This window comes from Tamandua tetradactyla, chromosome 20 (assembly GCF_023851605.1).
Source record: "Tamandua tetradactyla isolate mTamTet1 chromosome 20, mTamTet1.pri, whole genome shotgun sequence".
NCBI classification, from domain to species: Eukaryota; Metazoa; Chordata; class Mammalia; order Pilosa; family Myrmecophagidae; genus Tamandua; species Tamandua tetradactyla.
This window is the reverse complement of record NC_135346.1, coordinates 34525703-34543191: the sequence shown is the minus strand read 5'-3', so window position 1 is coordinate 34543191 and position 17489 is coordinate 34525703. Positions and strand designations below refer to the sequence as shown.

The following is a 17489-nucleotide window of genomic DNA, read 5'->3' as shown; positions in this document are numbered from 1 at the left end:
CCAAATATACTTTTGTTAGAATGCACAGAGAGTGTTTTCAAACTCAAATTCTCATTTCCCTCTCACCCCCATTCCATATATTCCTCATCTTTCAGATCTTAGCACCATTAGTGTGCATCATCAATATTCAACTATCATTTCATCAGAAAATCCTTCCTTAACCATCCAACACAGTCAAATTCTACTTCTTCTCCTTCTAGTCAAGAATTTTTAAGCATTTACTATGTTCTTCTGTGCTGGTTTAAATGTTTCACATGTATTAACTTATTAAGTCCTCAGAAAAGCCCTATGAAGTAGGTTTTACTCATTTTTTTTCAAATAAAAGTAGAAGTAAGAGTGGTTAAAAAGCTTACCACTCGTCATCATGTGCATTTCCTTTAAAGTACTAACTACAATTGTAAGTTTCCTTTAACTTGTCTGATTATTTGGTTAATTTCCATTTCTCTCTCAAAGCTCATATGTTTCACAAATACAGGGGTTATGTCTATTTTTACAAACCTGTTCTGCAGGATCTGGAGCCACACCTGGCATATAGCCAGACCTCAATAAGCAAATGCACACTGGGCTTTGTAGCAGTGATCTTGAGCCTGGCCACCCACCAACTCAAGAAGCAGAAACAATACCTGGATTTGAACTCAAACCTTTTGTTTAGTTTTGGGTGAAACTCTGTAGTTTAGGTTTTTTGTTTTCTTTTTTTAAACAGCATCCATTCTAATGGGTGTGAAATGGTTATCTCATTGTGTTCTTTTTTTCTATTTTTTAGAGCAAGTAGGTAGAAAATTGAGTACACATGCAGAGAAGGAGCATGCTGGCACTCTTGCAAGAGAATAGAGGCAAGAGGCTGTAGTTTACTTTTAAAATCCTCATTTGTATTATCTGCAAAATGGAACTGACAACTGTTTTTCTTAGAGTGGTATTGTCAGGATCTTTGCATATATCTAAAGTGTTTGGCATAGTATATGAAATTGCATGGGCCTTTATGGAATTATGATCATGACAATGATTACTAATGATGATTAGGATGCTAACAATGACAATCATCTCTACCATCTTCTGAAGGGACTGATATGTCCTTCCGACAAGGCCTCACGAGGCAATCAGATAAGATATTACACCCTCATTTTACTGGTGGAACTGACAAAGAGATGGGCTTTTTGGGCCACACTAAATTGAGGCTGATGTTTTCTGATATCCATCTAGTCCTTCTACCCCTGTATCATCACATTAGCTTTTACCTACACCATTTATATATACTTTTAAAATGTACTGCACATTAGTCGCATTTTTATATAATTACACAGCATTCACTTGAACATGAAGTTATTATCATTGTCTGTGCAAATCCCATGAAGGCACAGACCTTGTCTCCCTCAATCTCTGCTGCATCCTCAGTGACTGTGATGGTGCCTGGTACACTGTAGGTGCTCAGTACACATATGTGCATGAATGAAAGAATAAATGATTGAATGAACCATCAGAGAACAGCTTAAAATTCCTCTTTCTCACTCTGATTTCTCTTTAGATCGAATAAATCTGCATTGTACTAGAAAACAAATTTCCTCTTTCTCTCTGCTCTCCTACTCCCTTTGCGCCTGCCCACTCTGAGTCTTGGCTGCCCTCACTACCTGGCCCAAGATAGCATTGAGGCGTTCCGATTCACAGTCCACCACCACCAGTCGCTCCTTTTTCTTCTCTAGGTCCTGAAAGAGCATCCGGTATCCCTCTTCCGTAGTTGTCAAAATGTTGACTGCAGTCACCTGCCAGTTCTTCTCAGCAGCTGTGTCAAGGACTTTTTGCAGGACAGACAAACCTGGAGACGGGGCAAGCAGGACAGAAAAGTGGCAGAGCATCAGTATACACAGGAACCACCCTGCTTCTACCAAGCATTCATTTCACTCTCCACCCCTTCAATCCACCAAGTTTAGCTCTAGCGTTCACTGACTACGCGAAGTCTAAGCTCAGGTAGGGCAGGCACACGTCTCTTTCGTGTTTCTGCCCTCAGTATATAACAGGCAGTAGAGCTAGTAATTATAACTAATCTTTGGAATGAGACCATCTGAGATTCAAATTCTGATGCAACAACATAATGAGCTAAATGACCTTGCGCATGGTAATTAGCCTTTCTCAACTTAGTTTCTTCAACAATAAAATGGCAATGTTCATAATACCTACATAACAGTGTCATTAGGAAGACTAAGTGAGAATGCCTGATACTTGATAGAGTGTGATATACAGCAATGGTTCATAAATATGGTTATTATTTTGTACTCTCAGTAGCTGCTTACTAAGTCTGTCAACCTATCCTCTAAATAGGCACCAAATAACTGCTGATTAAATTAGTGAATGTTCACCTAATGAAGTGTCTTACACATAGTAGGTGTTAAATAAATATCTACTGACTTAAACTACTTTTTTTTCTGATTCATAGTTAATTGAATAGTAGAGGAGGCTGCTTTATTTTTGTTTTCATCTTTGAGCCTTAGGTAGCATATTAATTTTGCTATTGCAACTCTAAGAATGGAACACAGATTTAGTGACAACACAAATTTATTAGCTTACATTTCTAGAGGTCAGACGTTTGAAATGGGCTAACATCAAAGTGTTGGCAGGAACACGTTTCTTCTGAAGGCTTTTGAGAAGAACCCCATTTTCTCACCTTTTCCAGCTTCTAGAGGATGCCAGCATTTCTCAGTTTGTGGCCACCCTCTCTGTCTTCAAAGCCAACAATGGCTGATCAAGTATTTTAGACATGTGCATCACCCTGTTACTGACTCTTCTGCCTCCTTCTTGCACATTTAGGGATCACTATGATTATGCTGAGCCCATTCAGATAATCCAGGATAATCTCCCTATTTTAAAGTCAGTTGATTAGCAAACTTAACTTGATCTACAACTTTAATTCCACCATTGCCATTAACAACATATTATCAGGTCCAAGGAATGAGGGTGCTAACATCTTTGAAGGGTCATTATTCTGCCTACCACAAATGGTCATTGTGTTCCTGCATTATTAATATTTTGTATCTACATAATTTGTTTCCCAGTGACACTGCTAATCCCTCCCACAGTGACCAATATGGTGCCTGTTCTCAAAAATCATCTCTAGGCTGATTCCATTAAGCCTTCCTATCTGACTTTTTTCTTTTTTCCAGTACAACTTGTCTGGTATGTTTGAGACTTTCATTTACTGAAGGTTTATATGTGTCTGGCACTGTTCTCACCTATCTTTACTTCATGTAATCTTGTGAGGTATGTACTACACAAATTGAGATTTGGAGAGTCAGTCATTTTTTCAACATCACATGGTGAGCAAGTGGCAGAGCTGTGAGGCAAGCAGAGTCCTTTCAAGGGTACAAGTGCTTCTGCAGGCCACAGAGAATCTCCCCTATAAGCAAAGGTTTGTTTTTCTGGTTTTGTCACTTCCAGGCCTCAAGCTTCATTAGGCTACAAAGCTCACTCATCCTGAAACAGACCTTCTCCAGGTGACACCCATAGTGTCTGCTGTCTGAGAGGGAAATCATCAAACAAAGGAAGAGGGAAGGGGATAATTGAGAAAATCAGGATTCTTTGGCCTCTCCTACCTCTTCCTTTTCAAATATAATAATGCTCACCTAATGCTTCTAAAAAAAAACATTTTCACAAACTTCTCCTACTCAAAGGAGCATAAGGCTTTCTTTCTCTTTTGAGAAAAGGAGACGCTGTTTACTTGGAAAACAGGGTGTTCTAGTTTGCTAGCTGCTGGAATGCAACACACCAGAGATGGATTGGCTTTTAATAAAAGGGAATTTATTTTGTTGGTTCTTCAGAGGAAAGGCAGCTAACTTTCCACTGAGGTTCTTTCTTACATGGAAGGCACAAGATGGTCTCTGCTGGTCTTCTCTCCAGGCCCCTGGGTTCCAACAACTTTCCCCGGGGTGACTTCTTTCTGCATCTCCAAAGGCCTGGGCTGAGCTGCTAGTGCTGAGAAGAGGAATGCCGAGCTGCTAGGCTGTGCTGCTTGGCACTCTCTCATTTAAGCACCAGCCAATTAAGTCAAACGTCACTCATTGCAGTGGACACGCCTTCTAACTGACTGCAGATGTAATTAGCAACAGATGAGGTTCACATACCATTGGCTTGTGTCCGCAGCAACAGAATTAGGTATGCTCACCTGGCCAAGTTGACAACTGAATCTAACTAACACACAGGGTAAAACTCCTTTACCTCAGCTTCTTGGCCTTCTATGATCCATTCACTTAAATAAGTGAATGAGTAAATTCTTAGAGGACAATTAAGTATACAGGGAAAGGTGGGGCAGTACAAGACAAACATTATAGGAGTTAGACAAAGGAAGAGTGTCCTTAATTACAGGATCATGGAAAAAAGTGATGTTTGAGCAGGCTGTGGAAAGGAGGGGGAAGATTTACATATGTAGATTTGAGAAAGGACATGCATTCCAAAAAGTGGAGAGAATATGTATAAAGATGCAGAGAAGAATAACAGTACAGGAATACTATACAGTTTAATGTGATGGCTAGATGTATCATAGAATATATTAAGCAGATAATCAAAAAGTATTAGCAATGTTCCTTGAGGGATGGGAGAAAAAAATATGAAACTATTAAACTTTACCACTGGGAAAACCCCTGATACTGTGTTAAACATTAGGGACATCCAAATCAATAGTCCAAGCCCTTGATCTTGAAGCTTGCTCTTGTGAGGCTATGCCTGTAGCAGAGAAGCTTATACTACCTAAAGGCATGCCTAAGAGTCACCTCCAGAGGACCTCTTTTATTGCTCAAGTGTGGCCTCTCTCACTCTAAGCCCAACTCTGCAAATGAATTCATCGCCCTCCCCACTACATGGGACATGATATCCAGGGGTGAAAGTATCCCTGGTGGCATCGGAGATGACTCCCAGGGATAAATCTGGCTCTGGCACCATGGGATCAACCAAGTCATGCTGACCAAAAGGGGGAAAATAAGTGTAACAAATAAGGTATCAGTTGCTGAGAGAGTTCAAATAGAGTCGAGAGGCTACTCTGGAGGCCACTGTTATGTAAGCTTCAGTTAGACATTGCTACCTATCATAACTTGCCAACCTCTAACCAAAACCATTCCAGGCAATCCTAAAGAACATCTAAGGCAATAGATAAGATTCTACAAAGGTTCCATGTAGTAGGGTAACTTTCCAGAAACTTACAACCTCAAGATAGGTCCCTGGACCAGATAAGTCCTGAAACCTAGAGGGGCTGTCTTTCCAGAACATCAGCTAGTTCCATCTCCCTACCTTTTATTATTGGCAGCCTCTTCCAACATGAAGAAGGTAGAATAGCCATAGTGGGAGAAAGATCAAAGGTGATGGTAGAGTTATACAGAGAAGGTAGGGTTTAACAAATGAGTATGATAGCTGAATCATTATATTGATATTTCCTTTAGTTTCCAGTGTCTTAGAGCAACTAGGAGTAAAAACCAAAAATTGTAAAATTGTAACCCCTCCAAACTCTGACATCTGTTCTATAACTAATTGTTGTGCTGTGTTTTGAAATTTATTTTTTTGTAAATATGTTATTTTTCACAAAAAAAGAAAAAAAAGTGATGACAAAAAATTATATACCCCTTCTAACTTGCAACATTCTGGAGCAGCTAGAAGGAAAAATCTGAAATGACAGTATGGTAGCCCATGACAACCTCTGCCATCTGTCCTGTAACTACTTGTTGAAGAATGCTTTGAAAAGTACTGCTTTTTCCTTTCTTTGCTTTGTATGTATATTATACAATTTAAAAAGTTTTTTAAAAAAATACAGGAATAATTTGGAAAATATGACCTAAAATTCAAAATGTAGGTACAGGCAGAATGAGGAAGGCCTGGGGAGGGGACGGATTAATGATAATGACGATGTTGATGATGATAACGATGACAACGACAGCAGCTGACATATATTACAGACTTACTATGTGCCAGGTACTGTTTGAACACTTTCCAGTTCTTATCTCATTCAGTCCTCACAACAACTCTATGAGGTAGATACTATACTTATTCCTAATGTAGAAATGATTAAATGGAGTCATAAAGAATTTTATATCTGTTACATAAATGGTGAAACAGGCATGGAGAGCTTGCTCAAAGTCACACGTGGAAAGCAGAGGATAAAGAATTCAGATCCAGGTCTGTCTGACTTCAGAGTTGATGTTCCTAACAGCCACGTGCTAAGCCATAAGCCATAAGCCATTTACCTGAGGGCCCTGGGCTTTGAGTCTGTATTCAAGAGCCTTGAAGATTGGTGAGCTATAGCATGCCATGGTGCATTAAAACAATTAATCTTTCAAAAGGTGTGTTTCCACACTGTGAGTTAGAGATTAGCCACTGTGAAGTCGGTCCATAGAAATAAAGCATGTCTGAATCATTCCCCCATGCTTCTCAGGGAGGCATCACTCTCTTTCCTTGTATTGATTTTCTCTGCATACCTCAACTGGATCCCTGCCCCAACCCCTGCCTTACCCCGGTCGGCATCATAAATGTAGACAAATTTCTGCCACTTGTAATGGTCGATGATGTTGATGAGGGCATCCTGCAGCTCAGGGCGCAGCTGAAGAACAAACTGATTGGATGTGTCAACAGGAAAGCTCGGTGTAATGAAGCAGACGTGGAGGGCCCCGCAGAAGGAGGTCAGCATGTTGACAGTCCTCCGTTCATAAAACCCAAAGATGGCATAGACTCCCTTGGAGAACTGAGAACAGACTGAAAGAGGAGAAGAGAAGATTAATGGGTAGAAGATGTTCCAAAGAAGCTGTCAGATGGTTCAAAGTTAATCCATCCACCAGTCCATCCATTCGATCCATCATCTGCCCATCCATCAGCCAATCTATCCATCCTCTCAACCTACCAATCTATCCAACTGCCTATCCACCCTACCCATCTATCCATTCCACTTACCAACTCATCTACCCACTTGTCTAATCCAATATTTATGTGGTGCCTATTCCATGCAGGATGTTGTCATAGCTATTAATTATAGCATTAGTTATAGTATACTATTAGTTATAGTCATCATGTCTACAAAGCATTTTCATGTGTTATCTCACTTTATATCTAAAACAACCCTGTTAGGGTGGGAAAGGGATGATAAATCATCTGCTAAAGGAGTAAGACCTAGATATAGAAACTTAACGAACATTGCCATGGTAGTACATTTGAGCTGGGCCAATATCTTGACTCCTAAACTAATGGTCTCTCCATCACACAGACGATCAGCTCAAGGAAAAGCATAAAAAGATGCTGCAGGGATAAGGAGGCCTGCCTGCTATTGCTGCTGATACATGTTTAAGAAAACAAATGTTGGTTTTCCCAGCCTAACCTTTAGCCTTTAGTGTACATTTCTCACCTTATGTTCATTTTATATTCGTACAAACTACTATTTGATTTTCTCCCCCTTCCCCTCAGTGTATTAACCATAGTAATAGCTTAGCTGTGCAAACAACCCCACAGGATACATTTTGTAGGATCACAGTGCTGTTACTAATCTTGGTTTGCAGTAGGTTACATTGCTCGTTCGAATGCCAGTAAGACCAAGGTCATGAAGTCAAAGTCACGGTCAGTGAACTACTAATCTTCATTTTAGTATGTGATACAGAATAAGGGTTAACAGACTTTGCCCCAGCCAGGGGACCAACCTCAATGCCATCCCAAAGCCTGCTCAAAATTACCATCCAAATATGAATGGTGAGGCAGTCGTCATTATCATCCTAACAGTATTTTAGAGTGCTTTGAAGCCCTTTCACATCTATTAGGCTATTAAATCCTCATTACTACCCAGTGACTTTTTTAAGATGAAAAAGTTAATGCTCTTAGATCCTCTGTTCCTATTACCACACCACCTACTTCCATGACCTCACATTGCCTTTGTATATGGGGTCTCAAATTATGCTATATGAACATTGTTCAAATATATTTCATGAAGCATTAGTCCCATAAGATGCTCCTTGAAAAAAAAGGCTCTTTTGGTTAGATAAGTTTGGGAAATGATGCACACCATGCCCCCCTCTTGGAGCTTCATACTTCACACCATCTGTACAAATAAATCCTACTAAACTTTAAATTAGCAGTTGTCAAATCTGTTGTACCCAGATCCCTTTTCTGGTGAATATTATTAACATGTGATTGTTGATACTTTGGGCCATGTGCAATAATTAGTGCAATCAATAACTTGTACCTAGTTGCTTATTGTAAGTCTCAGTTCTCAGTCAGCCTTACAGATAATGGACTTGAAGATGCTCCAAAGAAGCATCTTGAACATTAATGGACTAAAAGATTTGGACTAAATCACATAAGTCATCTGTCAAAAGTCCCACTGAAATCCAGCATGACATCTGTAGGAAACATGGCAGATGACCATTAGCACACATTTGTGTTTTTCTAGTTATTTGGCATTTGCATCCAGTTCGCTGATGATCACTCTTTGAAACTAGAACTTTGTAGAAAACCTGCTCTTAACTCACTCTATAGCCCTCCTGGCACTGGAAGGTAGTACTCACAGCCTTTAGCTTTATGGCATTTGGTTTTCAACAATGAAATTCACTGTCCATCCAGAAGCCAGAGTGATCTTATTAATCAAAAAATAAAAATCAAACTATCCAAACAAAACACATCATTTCCTTCCATGTGCAAAGCCTTTCATATGGTTATTTTGCAGGCTTCTAATTTACACACAGGAAAAGCTCCCAGACTTCTGTCCAAGGTCTGAGCCTAGGTAACTTGCCTTTTGGACCTCTCCCACCTCGCCCTGCATTATTCTTGTCCTCTGCTTTAGACACACTGGCTTTCCTTCTGTTCCTCCGAGCTCTATGACATTCTATACCAGCTGCTCCTTCCTCTGTCTGCAGTGCTCTCCTCTGACCTCTTCCCCGCTGTTGTATCTCAGCTCAAATCCCATCTCCTTGCATAGGTCTTCCTTGGTCACTTCAGTGAAATAGCGACTCCTTTCTCCCTCCTCAGTCACCAGTCTGTCACATCAGTCTGTCTTATCTCTTGTTCTGTAATCATTATTATCTGAAATCATTTTCTATGTTTACTTAAATATGTCTGTAGCTGTTCAAGTCAATGTAAATTCTCTGAAAATTCTCAAGTCAATGTAAATTCTCAGGGGTCTCATCAGTGCCTCAAAGCCTGTACAGTGCCTGGGACGAGGCAGGTATCCAATAAACATTTGCTGAATGAGTGAATGGATGATGAATGCCTGATGAGTCACATGGCCTGCAGTTTGGGGATAAGGGGCAACTGGATCCAAAACAAGATAAGATGGGTGTTGGGTCATCTTTGATCTCCTGCCCCCTGTTCTTGGGAGCCATCTTATAAAATAACTATTCATTTTCCACCAATCACACCACTGTCTTTTTCAACTTAATGAGGACAGTCTATGCTTTTGTGACACACAATAGGTACCATCTTAGAATGACTATTTTATAGACCTTTTTTTTTTCTTACAAGGGCAATCACCAGGAATCAAACCCAGGTCTCCGGCATGGCAGGTAAGAATTCTGCCACTGAGGCACCATCGCACTGCCCTTAAAATGACTACTTTAACTGTCAAAATAAAAATTTCCAAAGCATGGATTTCTCCACCAGGAAGCATAAATTGTATATTATTTTCCCCATTTTTAAATATAGATTTGTTAAAATGCACAATTCATTTTACAGGGTGAAGTGCACATGGGGAGCAAAGAAACCCTGTTAAAATATTATAATATGCTTGCTATAGTATTTTTAGGACTTCTTCTTCCCTGGCTGCAATGAAATATTATCCTGTGAGAGAGATATATATTGTATATTCCAAATTTATCGCCACACGTCATATATTTGGTTTCACACATTTAGTTGGGCCTCTGGAGCCTTGATGGCTGGCGTTTCTTGCTAGGACTTTAGAAATGGAAGAAGAAAGGGTGGGATGTGGTGGAAGAAATGGGAGGAGGTAGGGGGAGAGACAGACAGCCAAACTGGGCAAGAATTTTTCAGTGTAATGCTGTGACAGGGATGAGTTCAGGGTTCCAACAGGCACACCTAAGCCCAGCCTTTGAGGACCACGAGGAAGGCTTCCAAGAGGAAGTGACGGTTTGACACTGAAAGATAAGCAGGGACTTGTCAGAAGAGGGCATTTGGTGGAGCTGTGTGTGCATAAAGAACATTACAGACAGAAGGAACAGTGACTGCAGAGACCTGGCAGAGACAGGATACACAGCTCATTTGGGGATCCCTGCCAGAGCGTCAGATACCCAGGCCTCTGCTTGCAAGCGATTCTGTAGCAGAATGTTTCCAACATCAGAGTGAGTAAAAAATGAGGCCAGGAAGTCCCTCTTGGAGAGGCAGGAGGGCAGGAACTGGCAAGGGCAGGAAAACTCATGCACTACACAGAAAGGGTTGTCCAATTCCATCCTCCCTTCACTCAAACCTCTTTGATAATCACTCCTGGTTAAGGCACCATCCACTTAGTATCAATAAATCTCCCAGCCTGGGCACTCGCCCTGACAGCTCTCTCCCAGGGAGGGAACTCCTGGTATTAGCAATTCCTTTTTTTATTATCACTTCATTGAAGGCCTCTCACACCCACATTTCTCCTTGGCTCCTGGCTTCAGTCCCTGGAAATCTGGCAGCCTTATTGTAAACAGTGGATAATGAGGTGACAGGGTGGCTTCATTTTGGGGAAGGGAAATAAAAACGTGTGTGGAGGTGGGGGGACTTTTAGACACTCATCCCCCTCCCCATATAATTCTATCTTAATTGGTGGGAATAACATTCATGATCTGACTACAACCTTGTGATATCAAATAAGCTTTATTTCTATAACTCAGAAGGCAATGAGAATGCTCCACTCCCCCAACCCGCCCCCTGAAAAAATTACTCTCTTGCATCCTAGATATTTTACTTACATGACATGCAAAGCATTACCATAATGGGTGTAAATTGTTCCTATCCCTACAAAACAACATCACAATCATTTAGAATTCTGAGACATGTCCAGGGCCTCCCTGCTATTTAGTAGTTAAAGCCTTCATTCATTTGTTAAACTCAAATATTTATTGAGCAACATAAAATTAATGTCAGAAAATTGGGATACAGTGATGACATGTTCTCTGTCTTCACAGAGCTTCCCCAGAAGTCCAGGAAGTTCTACATTAAGGAAAATATAGGATAATTTCAGAGAGAGATAAGGGGACCAACTATAGCCTGGCATTTAAATTAGGGAAGGTCTCTCTGGAAAAGTGACAGTTACATATTGATGAATAAGCAATTATAACTATTACTATAATCTGTATTTACTGAGTGCTTACTACACACCAGGTACTATGTTAAGTATCTTGTGTCTATGTCCAGGCAGAGAGACCAGTTTATCCAAAGGAATGGGGAGAGAGAGAGAGAGTGAGGGAACATTATAGAAACTACAGGAAAGCCAATAGGGCTGGGGTGGGGAGGTGGGGGTGTTGAGGCGAGTTGGAGGTAGGTAAGGGCCAGATTGCCAAGGACAAGGAAAGTACTGAAGAGGTTAGGGTTAGGTGCTGTGAAATGCATCAATGTTGCATTTTATTTTGCAATGAATTCATCTCAGCTTCCTGGAGCCTCTCTTCACCCCAGCCTTGAAACCCTGCAAAAGGAGATATAGAAGAGGAGCCATCCTCTGCTACTCAGAATTGTGTGTTCATTATTAAACAGGAGTATTAATTACCAGACACTGAGAGGCAATGAGATGTAACACTGTATATAAGGCTAAGAAATCAGTGTAGGCTGGGATCATTGGTCTTGGAATTTAGATTCAACTTGTGGGCTGACATAAAAGCAGGGGTGGGGTGGGGTGGGGTTGGGGATGGGGGTGGAGAGTACAGGCAACTGGAAGTTCTGCTGCAAGTCTTCTGATGCCTTTTGTGGCTCTGGAGAAGCAAATGCAAAGAAGCAAACTTGGGACCATATACAAACCTGTTCCCCTCATTTTCTCCCTATGGACAGTAAAAGATTATACTAAGTCAGAGTTTCTCAAAATTTCTTTGGTGAAGTACTACTAATGGGAAGCAGACCCTGAACTTTTATGCTCATTGGGGAGTTTGGAGGTGCTGTTTTTCAGATGGGAATTTTCTATTTCTACTCTTTCTAACTATTCATCCATCCAATGAACAAATGTTTTCTGAACACAGTAAATGCCAGACAGCAAGCTGGTGCTATAGGGATACAACAGTAAATAAGAAGACAAGTCCCTTATCTCATGGAACTTAGCTCTAAAGAGAGCAGAGAGAAGAAATACAAATAAACAAGATCATTTTTGATACTAAGTGTAGAGAGGAAAATAAAATGGGATGACTTGAGAGTGACTGGCAGGGCTACTATTAGATAACAGATCAGGGAGATCTCTCTGAAGAGCTAACATTTGAGCTGAGAAATGAACCATGTGACAGCATCTGCCAGGCAAAGGGCCCAGGATGCAATTTTAGGCAGAAGGAACAGCATGTACAAAGGCTCTGAAGCAGGAAGGCCAATGCGATGGAATGTGGGGAATTAGGAGGAAAGTGGTAAAGATGGAGGTGAAGAGAAACAGATGATATAAGTATCCTGAGCAAGCTTAATACTTCTCTAAGGTTTCTCGCCCTTCATGTGTGGCTTGGGTACCTGTGGCACACCAGCACATCACTCAGGCTTGGAAGGGTAGTGTTAGCTCATCTCAGCAGAACTTTCAGCTCTAACATCGCATGGCTCAAGTACATGGAAGAGAGAGGGAAGGTTATTCCAACTCAGTAGGATCACTTGGAAACTGGGCAAAGAAATATTTTCCAATTTAAGTGTAATAAGACCACAGACAGTGGACTTTCAATGAGTTCACTGGGCTCCAGTATGGAGGTGCTGCTGTTTTTAGGCTCACTTTAGGCTCTGGGCCTTCACTTATGCTCTTACTCCAGTGTGTCCTCCCTCTTCCTACCATCTTCATCTCCAAATCCATTTTTTAAAGGCTCAGCCAAAATACCACCTTCTCCATAAAACCCTTCCTTTATGCCTTCCAACTTCCAGCCATAGTTAAAGATCTCTGTCCTTCTTTTCAATGCCAATAGAAGTCTATGCTTCCTATGAATTTTTATATAACACCCGTGCTTTACTGGATTCTTTTATTTTGAGAACAGAAATCAATGTAGGCTCCCATAAGGGAAAATGAAGTTTGTGGCTCAGCACCTCTTGATCAAAGGAAGGCAGAGCACTTTATTTAACTCTCCTACCAAGATGGCAGCCAGAAGAAAATGAAGGTGCTTATGAAAAAGAGGGAATGGATGCTGGGCATATCAAAGCAACGGATTTTAATTTGTAGGTGTTACATAAATGTCACATATATCCAAACATCGAATTTTAAGTAAGGAGCTATATCAAATTCAAGCATTGATGCCAGTCGCCTAGGGCGAGATACTGTGGTTTGCTCTTAGAATAGAGTGGTAACAAAGACAAATAATGCCTCTGTCACCGTGAAGCTTATACTAATCTTTATAATCCTTACAGGATATTGCATACTGACACACACAATATTCTTGGAATATGAATGGATAAACGAATGAATGAATGAATAAATAAATACAAAGCATTTACCTATATCAATCCATTGGTATTATTCTTGGAAATTGACTCTATCTTGTCCCCAAATATTTCTTACATTGAATGAACTAATTAGTTCTCTTTCATATTACCAAGTAACTTTTTATGTATTTATATCTCTCCATCCGTGACTGAGGCATAAGAGCTCCCTTAAGGGTAGAGGCTCTCCAAATTTATCATTTTTTCTTGGTATGTACAATGTGCAGAATCCTGTATTGAGCGACAAAGGGAGCAAGCATAAATGCTTGTTAATGTTACTTGTGCCACATTCTTCTAAATTTGACCAGCTAGCATCTATGAGCCTGGGGGCTATGCAATACTCTACCATGCTTTCAAACCACTAAATTCTGTCATTCCCTGATATCTTAGGTCAACAGACAATGAGAGCTGTACTTCTGGGCCAGCAATGAAAACCCAACTGATTCTAAAGCATTCCCCCACAACACCCAATCTCCCTAACCAGTGGACCCCAGGCAAGAAGGTTTATATCCTGTTACAGAACTCAGGTCTTGGGATGTGGAATGGGTTCAAAACGAGGGCATTACACCTTGAATGGCAAACTGCTTAGCATTACTATATACTTAAATATCATTATGGAAAGAGGATCTTTCAGAGATATTTCACAAAATGATGTGAAATATATATTTGTGCTGTCTTTTTTTTAATGGCCAATGTATTTATTTTCTATATGCAATACATACTTCCTTATTCATAAAGAAAAGTCATCCTAAAAATATCTTATTTGCAGACCAATAATCATAGCATTATTCAAAATACTCATGAGGTAGAAACAATTCAAGTATCCACCAACAGATGAATACACAAACGAAACGTGGTACATATATACAATGGAACATCACCCAGCCATAAAAAGAAATGAAGTTTTGGTACATGCTACAATATGGATGGAATCTTGAAGACTTCACATTGTGTGAAATGAGTCAGACACAATGGACAAACATCATGATTTTACTTATATGAAATATTTATAGACAGGCAAATTCATAGAAAGTTGATTAGAAGTTATCAGGGGCTGGGAGGAGTGGGAGAAGGAGGTGCAATGGGGAGTTACAATAAAAAGAACATATATATTTATATCTCATTCTGATTTATAACCCTGAACTACAGGTCAGTTAATCAAGGTGCTTCCCTGCAATCAATCAGACTTCACTGTCATCAGATTTACTGCCCCAGCTAATTCTCTGGTTAGCTCTGTAAACCAAGAGGGGTTTAGAAAAAGCCCAGAAGCATCTTAAGTCAGGCAACCCTAAGCACCAATGCTCCAGTGAGCCATTATCATCCTCAAAATCTGAACACAGGGCATATTACCAAATCAGGCCATGTGCCTTTCAAAAAGTTTTATTAAAGGTCTTTATAAAGCAACATCCAGCTTCCAGATCCAGCTGTCAAGGAAAGCTTTTTATGCAGTAGGGACTGGTTAGGGCACAGCAGGCAACTCTGGCTTCCCATCCTTCTGCTCTGAGATGGGAGTGGTGGGCAGGATCCCTCATCTTTGGGTTCCATGAACTCACATGGTCAGGCTCAGGCTTCTTAGGGCCAATCTTACCACTAGGGTCCCAGGGCAACATGATCTTCACTTTGATGCCCAGCACACCTGTCTGAGCAGTACATGGTGCCCGGTGGTACCAAGGTAGTACTTAACAGGGTCCCTACTGTGGATCATTAGGCTGTCTGCAAACTTTATGAATTTAGTCCTCTGTCCTCTGAGTTTCCTAGACATCATGACCCTGCAGCCCTTGGCTCCACTCTCCATGATGATATGCAGCACACCATAGCAGCCCTCTGCACAGCAAGCCCTCCTAGGGGTTTGTAGGTAGCTCACAGATACTTTGACTGGGCAATGGCACAGAGACCTCTTGTGGCCATCTTTTTGGCATAAAACTCTACACTGCCCTTACGGAAACCAAACCAGGAAGCCAAACCTCTTCTGAACATCAGCAGTCAATTCTCAGATCCATTGGCCTTTCTCACAGAGAATAATATGCGTCCTGGTGGCGAGAATAATGATCTCTGTCCTGGTAGGTATAACTCGAAATTCAACTCCAGAGTAACCATCTTCAGCTAGCTCCTGAGTGAAATACTTTGAAGATGCCATCAATGACAAGCTTTCTCTTCTTGGAAATTTGTACCTCCATCATGCCACTGTGCCCAGTTGGAAGGAAAGGGTGTGCTGTCTTCTATGACTGACTTCTTAGCCTAAGAACAGTTGTAGAATCAGAGATTATCACTGAAGACACCTAGTCTTGAAGTTCCATTGGCCTAGGAAAAAAGCCTCTGACAAGACAGCTATCTAACCAACTCCACTTCAAAGTCTACTTAATTTACATGTGCTTAGAACTTGCAAAACCTGGGTCTAAGGATATCACTAGCTACAAGTAGAGCTTCCTACCTGGAATGATGATGGAAACACTGGAGACTTCCACTGCCTATATGTTCTGGGTGGTTGGTAACTATCTGGGGAAAAATACTATTATTATGAATTATTATTGTTATATCACTGACTGAGTGCTTACTATGTCCCAAATTCTGTTCTAGACACTTCACATGCATTTTATCATTTACTCCTCACAACAGCCCTTTGAGGATTTTTTGTCTTTTTTTCCTTTGCCCTATTTCACACACAAGCAAACTGAAGTTCAGGGAGATTAATTAATCTTCCATAGTCACTCAGATGGTGAGTGACAGAGAAGGGATATGAATCCAGGTCTGTTGCACTTCATGGTGTCTGGTGTCTGTCCTGTTCCCCTCAAGTCCATTTCCACAAACCAGAGTTTCATCTCCTAGACAACAATAACAGCTGCATTGAACTCTCCCCTATGTGTCAGGTACTATTCTAAGCACTTGACAAGAATTACTCATTTAATTTTAATGTAGTACTATCGGGATAAGGGTACAATTATCCCCATTTTACAGACGGAAAACTGAGGCTAGTAAACTGCTAAAGGTCACAAAACTATTAAGTAGCAGGTTCAAATCCAAACGTAGGCATTCCCACTTCAGAGCAGGGACTCTGCTCCTCTTCATCAGGCATCAGCAAACTTAGTCTGTAAAGGGCCAAATAGTAAATGCTTTTTGTCTTTGCAGCTCATACCATCTCTGGCACAACTACTCAGCTCTGCTGTTGTAGGACAAAAGCACCCATAGACAATATGCAAACTAATGAGCATGGCTGTGTTTCAATCAAATCGTATTTACAAAAAAAAGGCACCATGCTAGATTTGGCCTGTGGACCATAGTTTGCCATTTTCTATTCTATGTTCTGCTATTATTGGGTAACATGAAAGATGAAATGCTGACCTTTTGGGACAGGTAATAATAACTCGCAGTGTACTAAACAATTTTCAAATCTCTTATATCTGTTCTCTCACGTAAATACCCAATAAGGTAGGTAAGGCAAGAAGAAGGATACTTAAGCCCATGTACAGATTAGGAACCAAAGGTCAAGTGGGCCAGGCAATGCTGGAGATGGGTCTGCAGCACATCTTCGTGTTCCATAGCTTATGGCTCTTTTGCAGTAATTTGGTTATTCACATTGTGGGAAGGCCAAGGGAAGAGAACCCTGAGAGGGCCAATGTCTATTGCTGACATCCCAGTTTGACTAAAGGCAACTTGCTGGCTTCTATACAAGAGTCAGTGGGAACATGGACCTCCAGCTAAAGAGAACCCAGACACGTGCTGACACAAGGACAGTACTATGGTTCAACAGGTAGAGGTGGTTCTAAATTACAGGCTTCCTCCTCTAAGCACTGGCAAGCCTTGAACTGGAGGAGGCTCTAACACTGCCCTATGGTTATAAGCCACTCTGGTGGGATGGTAAGGAGACTCTAGCCTGGAGAGGAGCTTTATTTATAAAGTGGATATGTACCAGGGGGTTC

General features: G+C 40.9%; 1 protein-coding gene and 1 pseudogene across 14 annotated transcripts in view; both read right to left on the bottom strand.

The window, feature by feature from the left end:
• GRIA1 (glutamate ionotropic receptor AMPA type subunit 1) overlaps positions 1-17489 on the bottom strand; it is a 394307-nt gene that overhangs the window by 199980 nt on the left and 176838 nt on the right. For 13 of the 14 annotated variants that reach the window (XR_013166270.1, XM_077137459.1, XM_077137460.1 and 10 more), the window contains 2 exons: positions 6481-6720; positions 1626-1810 (listed from right to left, as the gene is read on the bottom strand). Coding sequence is in view for 13 of the 14 variants with exons in the window: in XM_077137459.1 (XP_076993574.1) it covers positions 1626-1810; positions 6481-6720 (425 nt within the window). In the remaining variant the exon portion in view is untranslated. Of the gene's footprint in view, positions 1-1625; positions 1811-6480; positions 6721-10901; positions 10941-17489 lie in introns of those variants that run through there. The other variant, XM_077137466.1, reaches the window with a different exon arrangement.
• On the bottom strand, positions 15014-16097 carry LOC143664542 (small ribosomal subunit protein uS3 pseudogene; annotated as a pseudogene).